At 41.4% G+C, this 19162-nt stretch overlaps 3 protein-coding genes across 10 annotated transcripts in view; 2 read left to right on the top strand and 1 right to left on the bottom strand.

Moving 5' to 3' along the window:
• Positions 1 to 676: 676 nt before the first annotated feature.
• LOC107268188 lies at positions 677 to 6642 on the top strand. Of its 4 annotated transcripts, none has more exons than XM_025085495.1 (11): positions 678 to 1291; positions 1360 to 1526; positions 1595 to 1795; positions 1854 to 2185; positions 2256 to 2324; positions 2420 to 2706; positions 2763 to 3051; positions 3127 to 3528; positions 3597 to 3896; positions 3996 to 4206; positions 6532 to 6642. In XM_025085495.1, exons 1-9 carry the CDS (start codon positions 999 to 1001, stop codon positions 3825 to 3827), a joined length of 2271 nt encoding a protein of 756 aa, XP_024941263.1. In that variant the 5' UTR covers positions 678 to 998; the 3' UTR covers positions 3828 to 3896; positions 3996 to 4206; positions 6532 to 6642. The 4 variants fall into 4 exon arrangements, with proteins under 4 accessions (XP_024941264.1, XP_024941263.1, XP_024941262.1 ...); XM_025085494.1 differs by having other exon boundaries at positions 3597 to 3908; XM_025085496.1 differs by having other exon boundaries at positions 677 to 1291; positions 1360 to 1514; positions 3597 to 4206.
• LOC107268186 lies at positions 4693 to 6536 on the bottom strand. Of its 3 annotated transcripts, XM_025085498.1 has the most exons (4): positions 6339 to 6536; positions 5846 to 6194; positions 5502 to 5744; positions 5209 to 5379 (listed from the first exon to the last, which is right to left on the bottom strand). In XM_025085498.1, the coding sequence occupies exons 2-4, from the start codon at positions 6042 to 6044 to the stop codon at positions 5336 to 5338; spliced, it is 486 nt and encodes a 161-aa protein (XP_024941266.1). In that variant the 5' UTR covers positions 6045 to 6194; positions 6339 to 6536; the 3' UTR covers positions 5209 to 5335. The 3 variants fall into 3 exon arrangements, with proteins under 3 accessions (XP_024941265.1, XP_015596188.1, XP_024941266.1); XM_025085497.1 differs by having other exon boundaries at positions 4693 to 5744; positions 5846 to 6240; XM_015740702.2 differs by having other exon boundaries at positions 4693 to 5744.
• Positions 6643 to 6813: 171 nt separating the features above from the next.
• The window catches only part of LOC107268185 (disintegrin and metalloproteinase domain-containing protein 10), an 87180-nt gene continuing 74831 nt past the window's right edge, over positions 6814 to 19162 (top strand). Inside the window, exons 1-2 of one of the 3 annotated variants that reach the window (XM_015740699.2) lie at positions 6814 to 7133; positions 7325 to 7425. In XM_015740699.2, coding sequence (XP_015596185.1) covers positions 7353 to 7425 — 73 coding nt within the window. In that variant the 5' untranslated portion in view covers positions 6814 to 7133; positions 7325 to 7352. Of the gene's footprint in view, positions 7426 to 19162 lie in introns of all 3 variants that reach the window. The other 2 variants (XM_015740698.2, XM_015740700.2) reach the window with 2 other exon arrangements.

The following is a 19162-nucleotide window of genomic DNA, read 5'->3' as shown; positions in this document are numbered from 1 at the left end:
CTTAGATACAAGAAACTACGGAGCGGAACACCTGGACACTCTGGACTTCCACGCCCGACACCTAGATACAAGAAACTACGGAGCAGAATACCTGGACACCCTGGACTTCCACGCCCGACACTTAGTTACAGAAAACTACGGATAGGAGCATCTGGAAATCCCATATCTCTAAAAATTGTCACGTAAAATACGAGGAACTATGTTAAAGCATACACATACACTCGTACGTACACCCATTCACACGCGCTCCACATGAAAGCCTTAATAATTCTATATTATTGTGAAAGCAGCCTTATGTCAACTGGAAATTCGGTGTGAACGGTAGCTTCACGTACAAAGTGTATTTGATTGTGTTGTGTATTCGTAAATTACCAACACCATCCAGAGTACAAATAGGTAAAGAAGGCAAAGCAGTCAGCGCCATCTGTTGTGTAAAAAATGCGATGGACGTGCGAAGACGACGACGACGACGACGACGACGACGGAACTGAAATAAAATCATCTCGCTCGCCATTTCAATACGCCCTGATCTCGTACACTAATCGTATTGAACTTGGTGGGAATCGCTTCAGAACCTTCAATTCCTATAGTGAATGTATCAATAACTTGTCCTCATATATAGCGGTTCATAAGATATTTTGTTCCAAACACAGGTATAAGGAGTTGACTCGAGTAAAGAGTCTCGGCGCGCTGCGCCCTGTACAGCCGGTTGCCTGTGCTGGGCGCGAGACTCGACCGAGTCTCTTGATCACTTGAAAGTAGCTATTGAATGCATTTGGAGCAAACCCAAAGTAATGAGAATTTGATTGTGTAAGAAGGCAAATTCATGGTGTGAGATTTCATTGGAAAAATTGTGGCGTAAGATTTGAGTGCTGGAAAATGGTATAAGTGTATGAAAAAAAAAAAAAATGGGCACTACGGAGAATTTATATATTTCGAATGACGTTATTTGCTGTTCGTGGAAAGAATTTGCCGATTGAATAGTCGAAAAATCAAGAATGGCCGAACAATTTTCGCCCAAGTCAAAGGTTCAATTTCAATTGAATTCTAGATCCGATCTTCAGATTGAATTAGCAGCGATCACGAAATCACGTGAATCTGATGATAAGAAATGTACCGATGAGATAAAACGGAAAACTCAAGAATCGAAAGATGCTGATGACAAGGCACATCAAATCGATTTCCTAGATCGTAGGAATATCGACGAATCTCACGTCGATCGATTATCGCTGCTCCTAGATCAGCAATTCTCTTCCTCGCAGAGCGATCCTTCCTCGGATTCTGGATTATGGTTATTTTAATTGTGATAATTTTTTTTTTTGGAAAAATATCACCTTTTTTTGTGTTACACGCAAACAGGAATCTACAGGGGGAGGAAAGGAGCGATAGGATACTGGATCGTGCGGATCATTCCTGGATCGTTCAAAAATGTCAAGTGCCGGGATCTATACCGAAAAATCATTTGGATGTCAGTGCGAAGCCAAAGGATTTGAAAAATGAAACAGATAAAAAATGTATTACAAATTGTAAGCCTTTGGAAGCGATAAAAATCATGGGAAATTCCGGAGTAACGTATTTTGAGAATAATTTGCAGATAACACCGAGATTGTCAAAGATACGAAAAAGATAAGCAACGAATGCAAAGACATAAGAGCACCCGGGGTTAAGGAAACGATCGTGATGGCGAATAATCAAGTAGTACAATGTCCAGGAAAAAAGATTTCAGAAAAGAGTCATCAGCCTTCGAAAGGCACTACAGCGGATTCAACTGTTACGATGAAAACTTTAATGGACGGTATGAAAAATATTTTATTTTATGAAGTTTTTTTCTGTATTATTTGCGAAATTTGTAGAATTCAATGATTTGACGAAAAAGATGAGCTCGTTAAAACGTACTTTGACGGATCTCAGTAGCTGTTCTGTGAATTTGAAACCCCGACACTCAAAATCTTATTCGACCGATGACATCTGTATGATAGTCGATGCTTCTGACGTCAAAAAAGTTATTATTGATTGTATCGCCGAGTTGGCGGCTATTAAAAATTATCTTGATGGCACTGAAAAGATTTCCAGTGAATTTCGACATGCCTTATCAGAGACTGTATTCATTGATTGTTGTAAGGAACGATTACCTCATATTCATGGGGAATTAAAAAAGAAGCCTACTGTTCTTACGTTTGATACTGTACGATGGGAATTGTAATTAATAATAGTTTTTTTTTGTCAATTATTTTTGTAATATTTTATCTTTTTAGGGTCTGCCGCTTTTTAGTGTCTGCCGCGAAAAAGATGTAAATTCTGTGAGAAAAAAATGCAACAGCTATGTACGTGGTAACGAGGATCGTATTGGGAAAAAAATATATTTTTTGAACTTTGTGGTTTTGTCTTAATCGTTGCTTTCTTTTTTTTTTTAACTTAGAATTCTCAACAGAATAGTAATTCTCCGGAGAATTTGGATAATTCTAAACACAAGAACAATTATCGCAATGAGATCGTAGCGAGGCGATTGGAATTGTCGAAGAAAAATGTCGGTTCTGGAACATTTTCGATTATTAAAAAAGAAACGGCTGTGTCTCCTGTTTCTAGTATGATGAAAGAAGCAAAGAAAATTGAAGAAATTCGGAAAACTTCTGCGATCGATGAGGTTGTATTTTCAACCGTGAACACTGAAGTTGATTCGAGAACGAAAACAAAAAGTCATAAATGGTATGAATTTTTTTTTCAAGGTATTGTTCGTTTTTCAAATTTTACGATTACTTCAGGTATTCCTGTTTTTTGGATTGTACCAGAGAACCGGAGGATAATGACTTTCTTGATTCGTCTCACAATCAGGATAAATCGAATGAACTGGTAGAGAAAAAAAACAAGCACGATAAACAACAGAAGTCTAACGAAGAATCAATCCTACGAGAATTGTCTGTGAAAAAGTCGAAAGACCAAAAAATGTTGAATGGCCCCCAAGAAAAGAGTCAAATTGAAATATCTATAGATCAAAAATTGGATTCTTTAAATGTCGTACATCCATCCCATGGGAGGAATAACGAAAAAACAGTAATTTTATTTATATCTTTTTTTTTTACTTGTTGAAATAGTTTTTCAATTACTTGTGGAAATTGTTTCTTTCAGTCCAGTCTGAGTAGGAAACATGAGTCACCATTAGCAATTTTGGAAAATATGGATTTTTTATATGACCATTATACTCGGGATCAGGATTCAAAGAGGCAGAAAGACACGAGGGTCTTTCAAGTGTATAATGCTCTGGTGAATCAAAGTCCTAGTGACTTTAGACAAATTTATACTAGTTGGTTATCACAGCCAGTATTGAATTCGACTATACGCGCTGCGGTGGGACTGAATGTACAACCTGAATTTTCAAAAATTCAAAACACCCTGGGAGCTTCTGTTAAAAACTTGAAAAAATCGAAATCTGTCGGTTTTCTGTATTTCGATAAATCGTATGGTACTTGTACATTCGATAATGAGAAAAAAACAGAGGAGTCGAATATCAAAAAAGTCACTGGAGTCATGGTGATACCTTTTATTTTATTCGGTATAAGTCTTTTCCATTTTGCTAATAATTGTATTAATTGTTTTAGGAAACAACGAAAAGACCTGTGCAGGAGAATCTGCTGAAAGACATTCATGAATTTTTGCATTATTATTTGAAACAACAGCCTGTGTATTCAGTCACGAATTCAAAATTTGTTCGAAAACAATTCCAGCATTATTCTTCTGAAAATCCAAGCATTGTAGGGATGCGATCTACGACATTTTCCTTAAATTCAAAGATATTAAAAAAAAAAAAAAACTTTAGAAAATTTAATTAAAAACAATCAACTGTCCACGTCGATCAATAACGGATCTGCAAATCCTGAAGGATGGTTAAAAATAATAAAGTATATGCAAAAGTATTCAATCTGCTACGAAAACAATATCACTGACAATTCCATTATAAAACCTACCTGCAAACTACCAGAAATATTTTGTGTTTTAAGGGGAGAATTAAAACTAATGAAATATCCAATATCAAGTCCCGAAACAATTTTAACGTCAAAAGTAACTCATATTGCGAATGAGGAGAAGCATTTGCAGAAAGAGATATCCGAAGCCCAACAAGTAGCTAATTCGAAAATTCGTCTTTGTAAAAATGCACAGATAAAACTGCAAAATAAAGAAAATGACATGAATCATACAGAGCAATGCAAGGTAAGTGTAAAAGCATTATTAAATTAAATCGTAGTAAAGGTTAATTTCAAGTTTTAAATTACGCAGACAGTTTGGGCTCTGGCCAGGGTAAATATATTTGACGATGGATTTAAGACATATGAAATTCTGCAAACGACTTCACTTCCTCCCGGAAGAAAGGTCAATGTCAGCAAAGTCAAAGCTATTCGCGTAGGAGAAACGTGTAACTGTGACAAATAATTTGAATGATCTACTGTAATCAAATCACGTTCCATTCATATCCACGATTTTAGATAATGATAATGTCACCGCCATTAACAGTATAAGTTTGCATCTAATAAATTACCATTTTTATTTCACTACTTGATAGAAATACCTCATTATCATACCTGCATATCAGAATTGCATTATCACTCGTTATACTTACAGCATCCTGACTCTTAAAGACCCTTTCCATTTTTCTGTTTACTTCGTACTTTATTCTTGAATATCGTTTTTCTAAACGTCTACCGGTTTGGATAAAACGATACGGGACTCTCAACTTCATCTTTTTTTTTTCGATTTGTATATTACTTCGGGATAAGGTTTCCCACATTTATCGATGTTGCAAGTATCGCTATACTCACCAGACGGGTGTTTGCAGAAATCTGCTCTTCCAAAAACACCATTTCGCTTGGATCTTTGGGTTTCCTTTGTTTTCGGCATATAGCTCAATTGCGTACAAGACGTACTCTCATCGTACATACTCATTTTTACGGACGAACGGACACTCCTTACGCAAGGGGTTGGATTACATGTTTTGTCGTACTTTTTTATGACACTACCATTATCTACCAGCAGAGCTTCAACGGCTTTGTGACGACGCTCAACGTTGTTGGACGCCGTGGCAATTCGTGCTGTATTTTCTACGCACAGGTAACAGCAGCTTTTTGTAAAATCAGACATCACTGCAGACCGATATGTTTCATCGTTAATTAAACTTCTAGTAACGGGAATTTTTTCAGTTTCTAATTTGATGGTTGATAATGGCGTCATTGTTGCTGGAGCTTTGAGTGTCTCAGATTCAAAAATATCATTCTTACTTTGTGGTGTTGATTTTTCTAATTTGTTATGCCTTTTATGGGTCTTATCTTGAATGGCTAGTGCTTTGTTATCCGAAGGCTTTATTGTTGTGGTGGCACTTGTGCCTGTTGACTTTTGCAATGGTACGAACATATCATTAATATTTGTATTTTGCAATATTTTACGTTCCTCTCTAGTTAACTGCTTTTTTTTCCTACAAGACAGTTTGAAACATTGTCTCTTTATGTCCTTACTTTGTACTCGTTTTCTTGGAAAGCATCCCATGCATCCTGGTGATTTATTTTCCGACTGGTCAGATAGTTCTGTTCTGGCAATCTCATTTTCTGAGTATGGATTCATGCCTTTGTGTATTCCTGCAAAGCCTTTCGAATTCTGTTGAGTACCCTGATCATGACATCTAGGTATTTTTTGGAGTTTCTTCAATAACGTTCTTGTGGTCCAGTCATAGTTGGTAGTATTCCAGTGCAAGTACTCGTCTAGTGATGAAATGTTTGTACAGACTTAATAGATTATACCTTTTATGTCAGAAATAATGTAACACATATTACATGTCTTACTTTAGATATAGTAGAATTACCTGAATCTTGTTGATCGACAGGATAATCAATTTGAGTCTTGTGATGTTTCCTCTTGGGTAAATTCTGAGATTCCCTTTGTACATCCTTTGTTGTTTGTCTTTTAATATCTTTGCTTGTAAATGCATGTCTTAAATATTGTTGTGAATCTAAAGAATTGCTTGATCTCAAAGAATCATCAGAATACATTTCTCGAGGCATATTTGATCAATACAATATCGATCATAGCAGCATAAGTTACTCAATTCAAAATAACACTGGTAAATTATTGGTCAAGGGTAAATGGTAGGAACGAGAGTGGCAAATTAAGGATCATGATAAAATAAAATCTTGAAATAATCTTGTATTGATCTGAAATCATATATATATTTATCTCATTTAATTTACAGAAGCAATTCTAGAAAAAAAGTTATAAATATGCAAACACAAGCTTATTAAAAAAAACAGGTTACATGCCATATATTACAATAAGCATACAATAACAAATAATTCTACCTGCTCTACCAAACACTACAATTTACAATCCGTCTCGCCATAGTGCTTCCAAGAAACTGTCAATCTTTCATCCCCTGATCAAAAAAAAACCTTTGTTAACAGCTTCCATCCAAAATCGTCCATATTTCTCGTGGAAAATCCGTCACCAATGGTGGAAAGAAGGTGTCTCTCATCACAGCCCCTTTAATTACAGATGAACCGAGCATAAGGGTCAATGGAAACCGTAGTCACTCGTGCGAGACGACAGGAGCGTAGAAAGTACCCACAATCAACATAATTTTCATTACGATGAATGTCTAGAAGCGTGCTCAAGATGTCCCTAGTGTTCTGCGCCAATGCAAATAATGACGTCACATGGTCGATGTGTCATGGCGTCGCAAGAGGAAAGCACGCAAGCGCCACCTGGCGGCAAGTCGGTGCCCGGAGACAAAGCAAAGGCCGTGGGCCGTGGTCAGGGGCTAGGGGCTTGAGACAAGCAGGGTCCATCAGTAGCAGGACTGGCAGGCGATGGTGGCGACCGCCCGGTGTCGTGTGTGGCGATGCGTCTGCTAAACGTCGAGTCTCGTCCGTGGATAAAAAACGGTCAGCTGTGAAGCGAAGCCGAAGAAGAAGAAAGTTTTTGAGGGAGAGTAGAAGCGTGGATGAGTTCTTTCGGTGCTGCGATGGCGTAGGTAGTTTGGTTAGACGGGGTCGCGCGGCTGGTCCATTGTCGGTCGAATATATAATTCGTCGGCTGTGAGCAGGAAAGCCGTCACGGGATATAAACATAATAGAAGATTTAAAAAAGAATTAACGGTAATAATAATAGTAATAGTAATAAATAAAAGGATATCGTGATACATGTAGCGGGAAATACGTATACGTATTCGTCGAGTGAAAACGCTGAGTGTTATTATTGTGTGCTAGTTTTATCTCGGCCGATTTGTTTGTTGTGTTTGTTGCTGCTGTTCTGCTCCTTATTCTTCTGTGATTCGGTTGTGCTACAGATATTTAATTTGGAGCCAAGCAGGGAATATGGTTACGATGTTCAGTGATACGTGTGGATACGTCCTCTTCCTGCTGCTGCTAGTTCCCTACATTGAGAGCGGTGAGAATATCAACCATTTGGATTTTACCTGGCTTCGCTTAACTATGCTCTTCATTTCATTTTGTACTTGTTTCCATGTATATATATGGCGGTAGACGGAAATACAGCGGGGCACTGTTTTGTTACTACTGTGATATAAACATGTGAAGGGGACAGTACATGGGGCCTTCGTGAATCATCCTTTAGTGAAGAGCGCGTTCCGCGTGCACGAGTCCTGTGTGTACATGGGTGTGTGGGCCTGAATATATGGGCCTGTATATACACACATGTACATATATATCTTATTCTCCTCTTGCGACTACTGTATTCATTATCCTCATACACTTTCCTGTTTCTCGAGCATCCAACTATGTACGTGACTCGCGATCATTCTGGAAATTTCGGTAGCTAAAAGAACAATGATTTCTTTTTCGATTTCATCAAAGGTAGAGGAACCTAGTTTATAGGTGGATATTTTTCTCTGTCGAAGAAATAACCGTTATTTCTGTTACTTTTCTTGGTTGGATGTTCTTCTTTATCTTGCTCGTCATGTTCTCGGAAGTTGAGGATACATACATATTTTTGCCTACGGCTGCTTCGGTTTATCTTACACGGAATTCTGACATTATCATATCGTTTGGTAACGTCAGTTTGTCGATTTATTTTAACATTTTTTATAATTTACTCCGAAACCTCTCGCCGAGTGACCGGTGAAGAGAGGTTTAAAAAAAATATATTTACATATATAGATTATATTTGATTTGATATTGTGACGTTATCGAATAGTAATTCTTCGCTGTTCTCGGCCATATAAATAATCGCTTCGACTCTTTCGCGTTCAGCAAATCGTACTTTGTTCAACAATAGTTCGATTCCGTTTAATTATTGTACGATTGATTCAGCATTGGTGATTCGATTGATTGCAAAGTCATTGTTTATTTGTTCCTCTCTAAGGACCAAAAGTCACTAAATGTACATGGAAAAATTTTTTTGTTACTCCTACCCGATTCTAAGAGGATCGTCCTCCCTCGAACGTTGTCAGCTTCATTAATTATCACTCGTTAAAATTATCAAGAGTCCCCTGGGGTTCGGACTAGCCCACAGGAAGCCAGTATATGAAAACGGATACTTTTCAGAAAATTCTTAATGATTGCATCTGCAACGCAGATGCGTTAACGTTATCGTTTGGTCGCCCATGCATTAGAAATTTGTTGGCCCCTTAAGAACGTGTGGAATAAATAAAAACTTTTTGTAAAATTTCCTTTCTTCATTTTTTGACAGTGACGTCACTCGAGATTTGTTAGTGACTAACTTCTTTGCAGTAAACCTGAGTGATTCTGATATATCATATAACGTCTTCGTAGTTAACCTGCCCACGTCATCGTTACCTCGAAACGATAATGACAACTACTTACACAAATACGAATTACCAACCGGCATTAAACGCGACCTCGTTGAGAAATTGGTTTCGGTTTGAGTTTGTAAGGGGGGGGGGGGGAAGTATCCTTGTAAAAAAATTCAAGGTTACGTAAGTATAAATCAAATTTTTCCTTCGCGGTTCATGCGATTTAATTTTTTTGTATTATACACAAAAAATAATCGTAGCCCCGGACGATTAATGGACATTTCATAATTCAATCGTAGGACAGGATATCAAATGGAGCGATTTTTTTCGCGTATAACTAACACAGAAAATGCTAGAACAAATACATAGCTGCTTATTCCCTGACGAAATTGTTATTATTTTTCAATACGGCACAACGACCAATCGGGACGGCAGTTTTCGTGCATGGGGTAGGAACGTTGGGTATGGGACACGTGTGTATAATGTATGCTGCAATTGCTGCAGTGTAGGATTGCAAAATCGTATGTGAATTCTCGGGTGTAAAATGGCGGCGGGAGTGAATAATTCCGATTGAAATTCTGTCCGAAGTCAATAATTGTTAGTTTGGTAATCGTGATTGTTCTCGAATTACTACTGACACAATTTCCAGCATATCCTTTTCGTCTTTCCTTTTATCCCTTTTCACTTCTCGCGTTACTCCTCGTGCTAAAATACTTCTTCGACCCGGTTCATCCATCTTTATGCGCTTCAACTTTTGTGCAGCAACGGCAGATTTCACGTGTCCCGGGTTCTGGCTTGTGGCTACCAGCAGCAATACAGTCGGCCTCGCTCTTTGCTGTTGGGCAGTCCGAGCTCTTTCGTTAATGAAAATCTTGGCTAAAACTTTCCACTGGTACCTCGCGAAGCGCACGGAGCGCCTCGTGACAACTGACGGAGAGCGAAAAATTGTGAGAAAAAAATAATAAGATCGATACATGCGTGGTCTTCCGAAAATCGCTCGAAGCAGGAAAGAAACTTATCGAGAAATTGGAGATTGTCAAATATTTTTTTTGGCGAACGATTTAATATTTCTTTATTTCTTGAATTTTCGAGCTACGTAATTTACGTTGTCGTATTTGAGGATAAGGACAATTAGATGGGACACGATAATCACGCGATAGGGTTCTATGATCCGTGAGAAATTGCTGAGAACACTCGGTTATCCGGAATGCGGTTTCTTATACGGGCTTTTTTTGTTTTGGTGAGAAACAAAACAAGTTTCTCGAATAGGGTATATACTGACGCTGCAATTTAACAAGGGGCCAATTTCGAGTTTTCTGGTACACTGTGCTACACTACACCAGCGATACCTAGAACGGGGTCGTAAACCTCGTATCAAAAGGTTGATACAAAAAAAAAAATCCAGCAAAGAGAACCAACTCTAAATTACAGTGGCGGTAAGTCTCACGGGTTACTTTATGCCCCGCATATTTTGTCTCGATTTCTGCTAGAATTATTTTTATATGCTGTCAGGTTAGCACGCTATGTGCTTCGAGTAGGTAGAAGAGGGGGGGCAGGCATAGTCATTGATACGGCACTGGTTAGACGGTCCTGTTACGAAGGACAAGCCAGAACGGAAAAGACACGAAACTGTTGTAACACAGCAGCCATTGCGTCAGCTTAACTCGTTAAGCTTCGTTCACATGGAATGCATCGCCGCTGGCACGCATCATCTCGAGGCGAAAGTCATTATTAAAGTAACGCGTCTACGATGTAAAGTGTATCGACGAGTCCGGACGCGCTCGTTGGGTTAGGTTTGGTTTTATGTAGTGTGTTCGCGATAACTCGGCCTGTTCCGGCTACGCGGAATTTGCATTGGCGTGCGGAAATTGCTCGATATTGCTAAAGAGAGATTCGATGCGTATCGCTTTGTATTAATTGGCGAACTTCATGGATGCCAACCTTGACCCAGTTGCACGTCTCTCTCTCTCTCTCTCTCTCTTTCTCTCTCTCTCTCTCTGTGTGTGTGTGTCTCTGTATCTCTGTCTCTCTCTTTCTTTGTCTCTCCCTCTCCCCTCGCCGAACAGCCGTCTTTGTCCTACGTAGGTGATACTGCAAGCGTTCCTGCCTCTGTCCTCTCAGCCTGGTTCAATTTGGAATGGGTTTAATGCGGCGAAGCTTTGCCGCTGCAAGGACCTGTGTTTGTCGCTAAATACGACCCACTGTCTATAGTCATTTACCCATCTTTGATCCTAGGGAATTTCGAAACTTGTACGAATCCCCATCCAAGGCAAACCTTCCATGTTGGTACTTAAGAGCCCGGAGGCTCTTGGGGGTGATTAGGGCGGCTCACTGTCGACTCCTTTGTGTCCTTCATGCAAATATTGCTCCCGCCCCCCTCCCTCACCGTAGTTCCTCGATTCGACACAGTGGCGTCGCCCATGTTTGGTTGTAATTTTTATCCTCGTACGCCTATGGACGCAGGGATCGTTAATCGTCGTTGCGGTGGTAATTAAGGTTGTGATAGATGACTTTTTGTCTTGATATTCATTAAGGTTTTTCTTTCTTTATTTATTTATTTTTGTTTCTCGAGCTTTGGATTGCGTTTTGTATGAATTGTTGGCTTTGTTTTTGTTGGGTGGCGACGGGGAGGGACGAGGGGCGGGTGGGGATGTCTAGGGATTTATCGAAATGGTCCAACTTCGGTCCCACTCTGCGAATACGGCGAACCCCTTAAACCTTTGTGGTTGCGCGTGCTTGCGGTTGGTATCCCTGGGGGAATCTTGTAACGACGCCGACTTAGAAACGGTACCTTCGTAGTTGCTTGGTCATGGAATTTCGTGGCGCTAACGGATATTTATTGCCGACGCTCTTCCAGGAGCTTGTGGCAAATTTTTTTATTTTAATTTTTCGTAACGTTCGTGAAAATACTTTTATTTTATATTTTCTTAGGAAATTGTTGACTTTCGTGCTCCTCGCGTGGGATTATACGAATTTTCGAAAGTGTTTTTGGCATAATCGAATCCGTAGAAAATTCCCTCGAGAGTTAACCGTAGAAGCTTAGGGCTTTGCCAATATTTAAAACTCTCATGTATATCAGCCCCTGTCGACCGTTTGCACCTATAGTACGTTCACTCACGTTCCTCGGTGAATCACAAGATTCATACGTTGGGCGTCCCTTAGGAAGTTGCGATTACGTCACTTTAATTTCTCGTTTCTCTTCAATACCTCATTTCCTTTACACGGCCTCGATAAGCGCAGTCGGACGACGTCGCGCGTTTACGAATTGTCGGCGATTCTCGAAAGCGGTCGCCGATAACGCTTCGATGAAAACGCGACCGCTTGTTTAGATTTGCTTGCTTTCAGTTCGCGCGAGGCGTCGCGACGCGGTCTGTCCGCTCAATCGATTCCCAACAAATTTCCGCTTGGTTCGCTCGTGAAATATGAGATGCGAATTAAAAAAAAAACAAAAGAGGAATTTCCTACAAGATCTTTAGAACTGCATCCGGTGGCAACTGTACTCTTCCCGCTGTTTAAGAGACTCTTGGGGTGGCCTGAAGTTTCAACTGGAATTTTGAGGTGTCTACCTCTATCACCTCCTCCTTCCAACCTAACCTCTTTGCCTTATCTTACCCAACCCGTTCTCTGCACACACAAGCACCCACCCACCGACGTCCATAACACTTGACGAACCTTGGGGAATTTGGAATTTCCAAACTTCAACAGGATCCGATCTTCTACTCTTTGGACGATTTGGTATTCAGGCCGGTCGACCACTAAACATCCTACTCGGCACTCGGACCGCCATTCCTATGGTTACGTAAGGAAATGCAAACCCTCTCCAGATCCTTACGTTATGCTCACCCCGTAGTGAAGATAGTGAATTTCGTACCTGCAGTCTACGAATCTTCAGGAATGCCGAATCAGGTATAGGCTGTTTCCGGTACGGATCGTAAGGACGCTTGCGATGGTTTTCGCTATGCGATAAGGGACGCTGAGAATTTTTTTTCCATATTTAATATATCACTTACTCTCATGGCGGCAGAGTAACATTGTTTACTTTTCGATTTTACCCATTATACGAAATTACTTATCCGCTCGATTATTCTTATCGATAACCAATTACTCAGGTACGTCGAGTCACTTTCATTTAATTTAATTTCCTCATCCATCGTGCGTGCTCACTGGATATTACCCAGGACTGTATTTCAAGCACCGGCAGATCCCTCGATGCCTCTTATCCGCTGCGATTCCTGGCTTCTTCGTAGTCCTCGATTACCTCGCTTATTTCGCCGCGATTACTACCGATCGTTGGTTAAACGGAATTGTTCGTGCTCCTCGCTGTGCACGTATCTCGTGCCAGGTACTTTATTTACATTGTCCAGTGATACACGGAGATTGCGATAGAGCGGCTGGAGGCTATGGTCGACATTTTGAATATCCCGTAGACTTTTGTGTTCCACGTCGATGAGGATAAACAGAGAAAGAGAAAAGGCACGGTAACAGGTCGTTAGCCCAGTCATAGGATTCGCGTGCATTTCTATGAGTATATCCGGAGCCGTGAGTCAGCAAGACGGCGTGGAACTGTCGACGAGGCGAATGACGCGTCAGATTGTACAGTGCTCTTCGCAGTACATTTCATCGCGATGAATACGTTTCGAGCTGATTAACATAAAGGCGAATATCCATCGTAGCCATTGGATTGTTACTATGAGTCTGGAGATTAGGGTACGTCGGCTCTTGATATATACGAAAAAGTTAAACGACCCCCGGGTATCGGATTACGCAACGCTTTCGGTTTCCACAAGGATTACCATGGGGAATCCTCATTTGGCGTTGTTGATGGCTTGTAACTTTCCATTGCTAAAGACGCGCGTCTGTATATATGTATATATAGCTCGAAACTTCATTGGTCGAAAGTTTCCTACCTGACCGAAAAGGTCTTCCGTTTGCTCTGGATTTACTACGCCTGGCTATGTCTTTACTCGAGACGGTAGCTTGTTTACCCGAGGACATCCTAACCCTCAGTTTTCAACGGGCAACGTTGGCAAAGCCACAGCGACCAGTCCGCCGGGGCATTGTAAATTATCTTTAAGTAGCCGCAATGCCTGAATGAGAATGAGTTTAACGTGGTCGGCCGGTGATGCATCGGTACAGCGGAACAGCATCAACGGATTCACCAAGTGAACCACTTCACCCCTCTACACCCTCTGTGCTTTTACGCTCTGGGAGATGAATCTTCAAGTGTTTTCGGATTCTTTTTTTTGACTTCGACTTGAAAATTTTGATACTATTTGACGATTTTCAAGATTTTCAAGATTTTGCGTTCTTGTATTTTTCGGAGGTTGGCACAAGTTGTCTTGTGTCACGTTCAGATATTTTATTACGGCATAAAACCACGTGCCCCCCCGGCCCTCCTGGGCTTCTGGGAAGGTGATGTATTTTTGTCAAACGACTGTATTTCGGTTCTCGCCCCGTGCACGTTTAGCTTCCTATGCTGCTACCGTAACCATCTAAGTGGTACGGCTTTATCTTTTATGCTCGAACCGCAATGGAGATGAAAGGCAAAAAGCCTGCGTCGAACCGAACACTCCTTTGCAGGCTGTCCTTGGCGAGATAACGTTAAAGCTGGAAACTGGGAGGTTTCGGGAAAAATTTTTTTTTCTTTACTCGTAGGACTCGAGCTTGGCTTTTTTTTTCGTCTACTCGGTATCCGTGAATATAATAGTAGATTGTGATTGGGATGAAATTCGTTGTCGTTGTTTGCCTTTATCTTTTATTTATTTTTCCTTCGTACGATGTAGCCTCAAGTTCGATTGATTGGATCGTGGCCGATGGCGACGGTGTTCATTTGTTTTAATGTCCGACCGGAAGCTATGGGCGCTCTAACGGAAGTAACGATGGAACGCGGTTGGCTTAGTCGCGTGACGTTTAATTTTGTCTCGTGCGCTCCGTTAAATTGGCTAATTAACGGACGGCGGTCAGTCGCGGCAGCTCGGGAAGAGTTTTACGCTGATATAAAGAGCGTCGGCGGGCAGCGTGAGCCGGAGGGGAGGTGCTCCGGGTATAGAACGAAAAGCGGAAACAGGAAGAGCACGAGGGAGCAAAGCACGGTCATAAAATTTCAGCTTAACTTCCGATTGGTCCTCCGGCTCGTGTGTCTCGTACTTGTACGGTAGGGTCCGGGAAGTTAGCCCCCCATAATTCGAAAATTCCGGTTTCGTTGTTTGTTCTGAGTTGTTCTACGTTTGTTCTATATTGTTCCAGAAAAACGAGTTTCTCAATTGAAATTTGTAGCGGTGAGACGAAAAAAACAGTTTTTTACCGGAACCCCCCATTTATGGAAAATCAAATTTTTTCTAGTTGTTCCAGGTTGTTCTAGTTGTTCTAAATATTGTTCCAAAATATTAGTACCGCTAAGTGAAGAATACTCGAATGGGATCAAAAAAACGATTTCTGCATATAAAATCGTTCTAGCTTGCGTAGTTCCGATTTCAAATGTTGTTCTACATTGTTCTATGTTTGTTCTATATTGTTCCAGAAAAACAAGTTTCTCAATGGAAATTTGTAGCGGTGAAACGAAGAAAAACAGTTTTTTACCGGAACCCCCCATTTATGGAAAATCAAAAATTTTTTTTGTTGTTTCAGGTTGTTCTAGGTTTTTCTAGATTTTCCCAGGTAGTTCGAGGTTGTTCCAGCTTGTTATAGACTTTTCCAGCTTGTTCTAGATTGTTCCAGGTTGTTCTTGGTTTTTCTGGATTGTTCCAGGTTGTTCTGGGTCTGTCGATGATTGTACTAGATTTGTATAGCGATCGAATAATAGAAACTAACTTAGAACAAGGTAGAACAACATTCGAAATCGGAACTATACAGTGTAGAACGATTATATATGTAAAAAACCTTTTTTTTTTCGATCCCATTCGAGTATTATTCACTTAGCGGTACTAATATTTTGGAACAATATTTAGAACAACTAGAACAACCTGGAACGACAAAAAAAAGTTTGATTTTCCATAAGTGGGGGGTTCCGGTAAAAAACTGTTTTTTTTTTTTTTCGTCTCAGCGCTACAAATTTCAATTGAGAAACTTATTTTTCTGGAACAATATAGAACAAATGTAGAACAACTCAGAACAAACAATGGAAGCGGAATTTTCGAATTATGGGGGGGGGGCTAACTTCTCGGACCCTGTACCGTACCGTTATTTTCTTCACAATGGAAATATTATCGCTGTTGCGCTACGCTTCGTTTCTTTACAATGGCGCATCCGTCTTGCGCACTCGTTCTGTGTCGCTCGACTTTTGCGATTTCGGCAACGTTTTGTGATTCATTGAATCGCGATGTTGTAGTGAATTTTTTTATTGGATTTTTTTTTTTTCATACACTTCGTATCCATTGATTTTCTGTTTCGATCTTACGTTTTATTATCTTTATCGGGTGCGAATGGATATTGTAATTTTATTTTTTAAGTGGTTTTTCTTTATTGTTAGAAATCTCGTTCTTGATTCGAATACAATTAAATAGTGAGGAGTCTCTTTAGCCTTTCGGAACGTTTGCCTGAGGGAGCTTTCGATATACTCGGGATAGGGCTTCGCCGTCAAATCTCTGGTGCAATTCTACGGAGAGTCTCTTTCTTGTCTTGTCTCGTAGGTCCCGAGCGCGGTTTCTCGAATTTCTAAAAAACGCCATGAGGTCGTCGGCAGGGGACGAGCATTGCGGATTCGATTGCAGCGGGAGGAGAGAAAGAGAGAGAGAGAGAGAGAGAGCGAGGGGGAGACGGGAGAGAGAGACTGATGGTGGGGGTTAAGGGGAGTGGGGGATGCTACGTCACGAGCAGGTTGCATTTAATTAAATCTTGGTTTTGTTCTCGTTGCAGCGCAATCCTCTTCCGTCCTGTCCTGGTCTCATCTCTCTCACTGCCTCCAACTTTTCGCTCTACCATTCTCTTTCTCTTTCTACCCCATTCCTCGTGGTAACTACGACGTTCGCGAGAGATAGGGAAAAAAAGAAGGAAGGGGAAAAAAGATATTTAAAGAGAAATATAAAAGAATAGAACGACAGGCTACTCAATGGTATCTCGCAAGGGATGAGGACCATACGTGCGCTTGTCTCTGGCAGAATCAACCCTTGTTGTCCTAGAGAAACTAAGAGCTGTTTCGCATAAACGCCCTATGCCGTTCGCGGGGCAGTAAGGGTTTATCGTGGTCACCCCCCTCTCTCTCTCTCTCTCTCTCTCTCTCTCAATCTCTCTCTCTCTCTCTCTCCCTTTATTTTTAGCTCAAGTTGCCTCGCGCTTCATTCTGTTGTCAGCGTCACCACTTTGTTGGACACTGTCGCGTTTCGGGGGTAGAAAACCCGGCTTTACGTCACTTCCGGCCCGAGTAATAAATCCCTGAGACGCGAGGGGAAATTTGTGTTCGTTCCCTTTAAAGCAGGGTCATTTAAACTCCGTTGGGGTGCCGTATATAAGCGACGGTCAGGGCTGGCGAACAATTCTCTTCTCCCTGTGGAATATCCCCCCCCATCTCTCTCTCTCTCTCTCTCTCTCTCTCTCTCTCTCTCTCTGTATATCCTTATCTTATACCTCGTTGGCGAATCGATTTCAATGCCTCGGTGATTCCGCTGCTCTCACTCGTTCGTGAACAAAATCAACCCCCGTCAAGTTACTTTCTCTCTCTTTCTTTCTCTTCTGTACCTCCCGCCGTCCCCCTATGTTTTTCCGACGAAAACTACAGGAACGTGAATATGAACAATTTTTAATTGTCCAGAAAATCAACTTTTCTTTTTCTTCTTCCTCTTACCGCCCTTATCCCCGAATCTGTCACTCTAGCCGATGCCCGTGATTGTATTCGGCGTTTGGTTCCCGGAGTGACGTAATACGATTCACTTGAACCCACTGGGTTGCGTAAGATCCGCTGGAGGAGCGCTCCAAAAATTATACAGAGCTAACACGACCTCTGTATATGGAGATTTTATCTGATCGACGAGCGATCCTGTCGGTACGTTCTTCCTCGACTAAAGTAACCCTTTCGATTATCTGTTTCAGGTAAGTTACCATGGACCACTTTTTAGAGGATGCTGGCAGGTGGAGCGTAAGGAGAATCATCCCCGCGATCTGAGACAAGGTCAGACCGAATGATCCATAAGGCGTAAGGGCGGTTGAGGGTCTCGTTTCCCTTGACGGCTTTTCTTCTCTTCATTGCCACTTACATTTTCTACCCTCCTTTTTTTTTCATCTGAAGAAGCAATGGTATCTCGCAAGGGATGAGGACCATACGTGCGCTTGTCTCTGGCAGAATCAACCCTTGTTGTCCTAGAGAAACTAAGAGCTGTTTCGCATAAACGCCCTATGCCGTTCGCGGGGCAGTAAGGGTTTATCGTGGTCACCCCCCTCTCTCTCTCTCTCTCTCTCTCTCTCTCAAAATAGAGCAGTAGGTTTTTCGGGGGCAGTTGCGACATCTGCATCAACTGCCTCAATCCCCCCGTGTCCAGCTGTACCACAATGGGTTCTCCTGTTCTCCTTTTTTCTGTCCCCTTGCTTTCGCCTGTGGAGAAGGAAAAACAAAACAATGGCTTTTAATGGCTTTCATAAACACAGCGAGCGCAGCACCTAGGGGGCTGTACCTTCCGCACGATACGAACGATCGACGTCGCGATAAAAGCGTATAATCCCGAGGACGTGTAAAAATAGTTAGAAGCGGCGATTATTTATTTCGATTCGTGATAAAATTAGCTGCTTAGCCTTTTTTTTTTCTTCGTAACTTTTACTATTCTTATCATCCGCCACGTTGATTGGTACCACTGGCTACATCTTTCGTGCGGACATTCAGCCAGTACCTACGGTCCACCCGATGCTCCTAGGCTCTTCCGTAACGGCGAACAACTTTCGTTCGGTATTTCGTCGCAATGTAGTTTCGGCGGCGACTGGGATCAGGGGCGGGAGGGGTGGGAATGCTATATTCGCCCAGGGGCGAGGAAATGATAACTTCACCCTCCCCTACCCCTATCTCCACAGTCTGGCATTCCATGGCATATTGCGATGAATAAATAACATTAACAGTACTCGGAACTTTTTAAAAGGTTGGCTAACTTTCCCAGCGATATTCGTTTTACCTTCAATGGCCGCCGCCCATCCCTTGCACCGAAAGGGTTGGTTGTATGGTAGAATATCGCCGGGCTCGTTCTTGTCTCTTTTTTTTTTGTTAACTGGTCCACGCATCACTTTCGTCATTTTATAACACTTCGTCTTGCACTTTTTAGCTGTCTAAGGTCTTTTTTTTTAAACGCTATCAGCCACTTTCGTACCTTCGGTTATTTTAGCCTTAGCTATACTATTACAAACTGTTTGGTAATTTTTTTTTTCCCTATAACGTACCTTACACAGCACTGCTACTGGAAAATTTTCCAGGCAATAATGCAACCCCCCCCCCCCCCC

This window comes from Cephus cinctus, unplaced genomic scaffold (assembly GCF_000341935.2).
Source record: "Cephus cinctus unplaced genomic scaffold, Ccin1 Ccin1_scaffold0494, whole genome shotgun sequence".
NCBI classification, from domain to species: domain Eukaryota; kingdom Metazoa; phylum Arthropoda; class Insecta; order Hymenoptera; family Cephidae; genus Cephus; species Cephus cinctus.
This window is presented reverse-complemented; position numbering and strand designations above follow the sequence as displayed.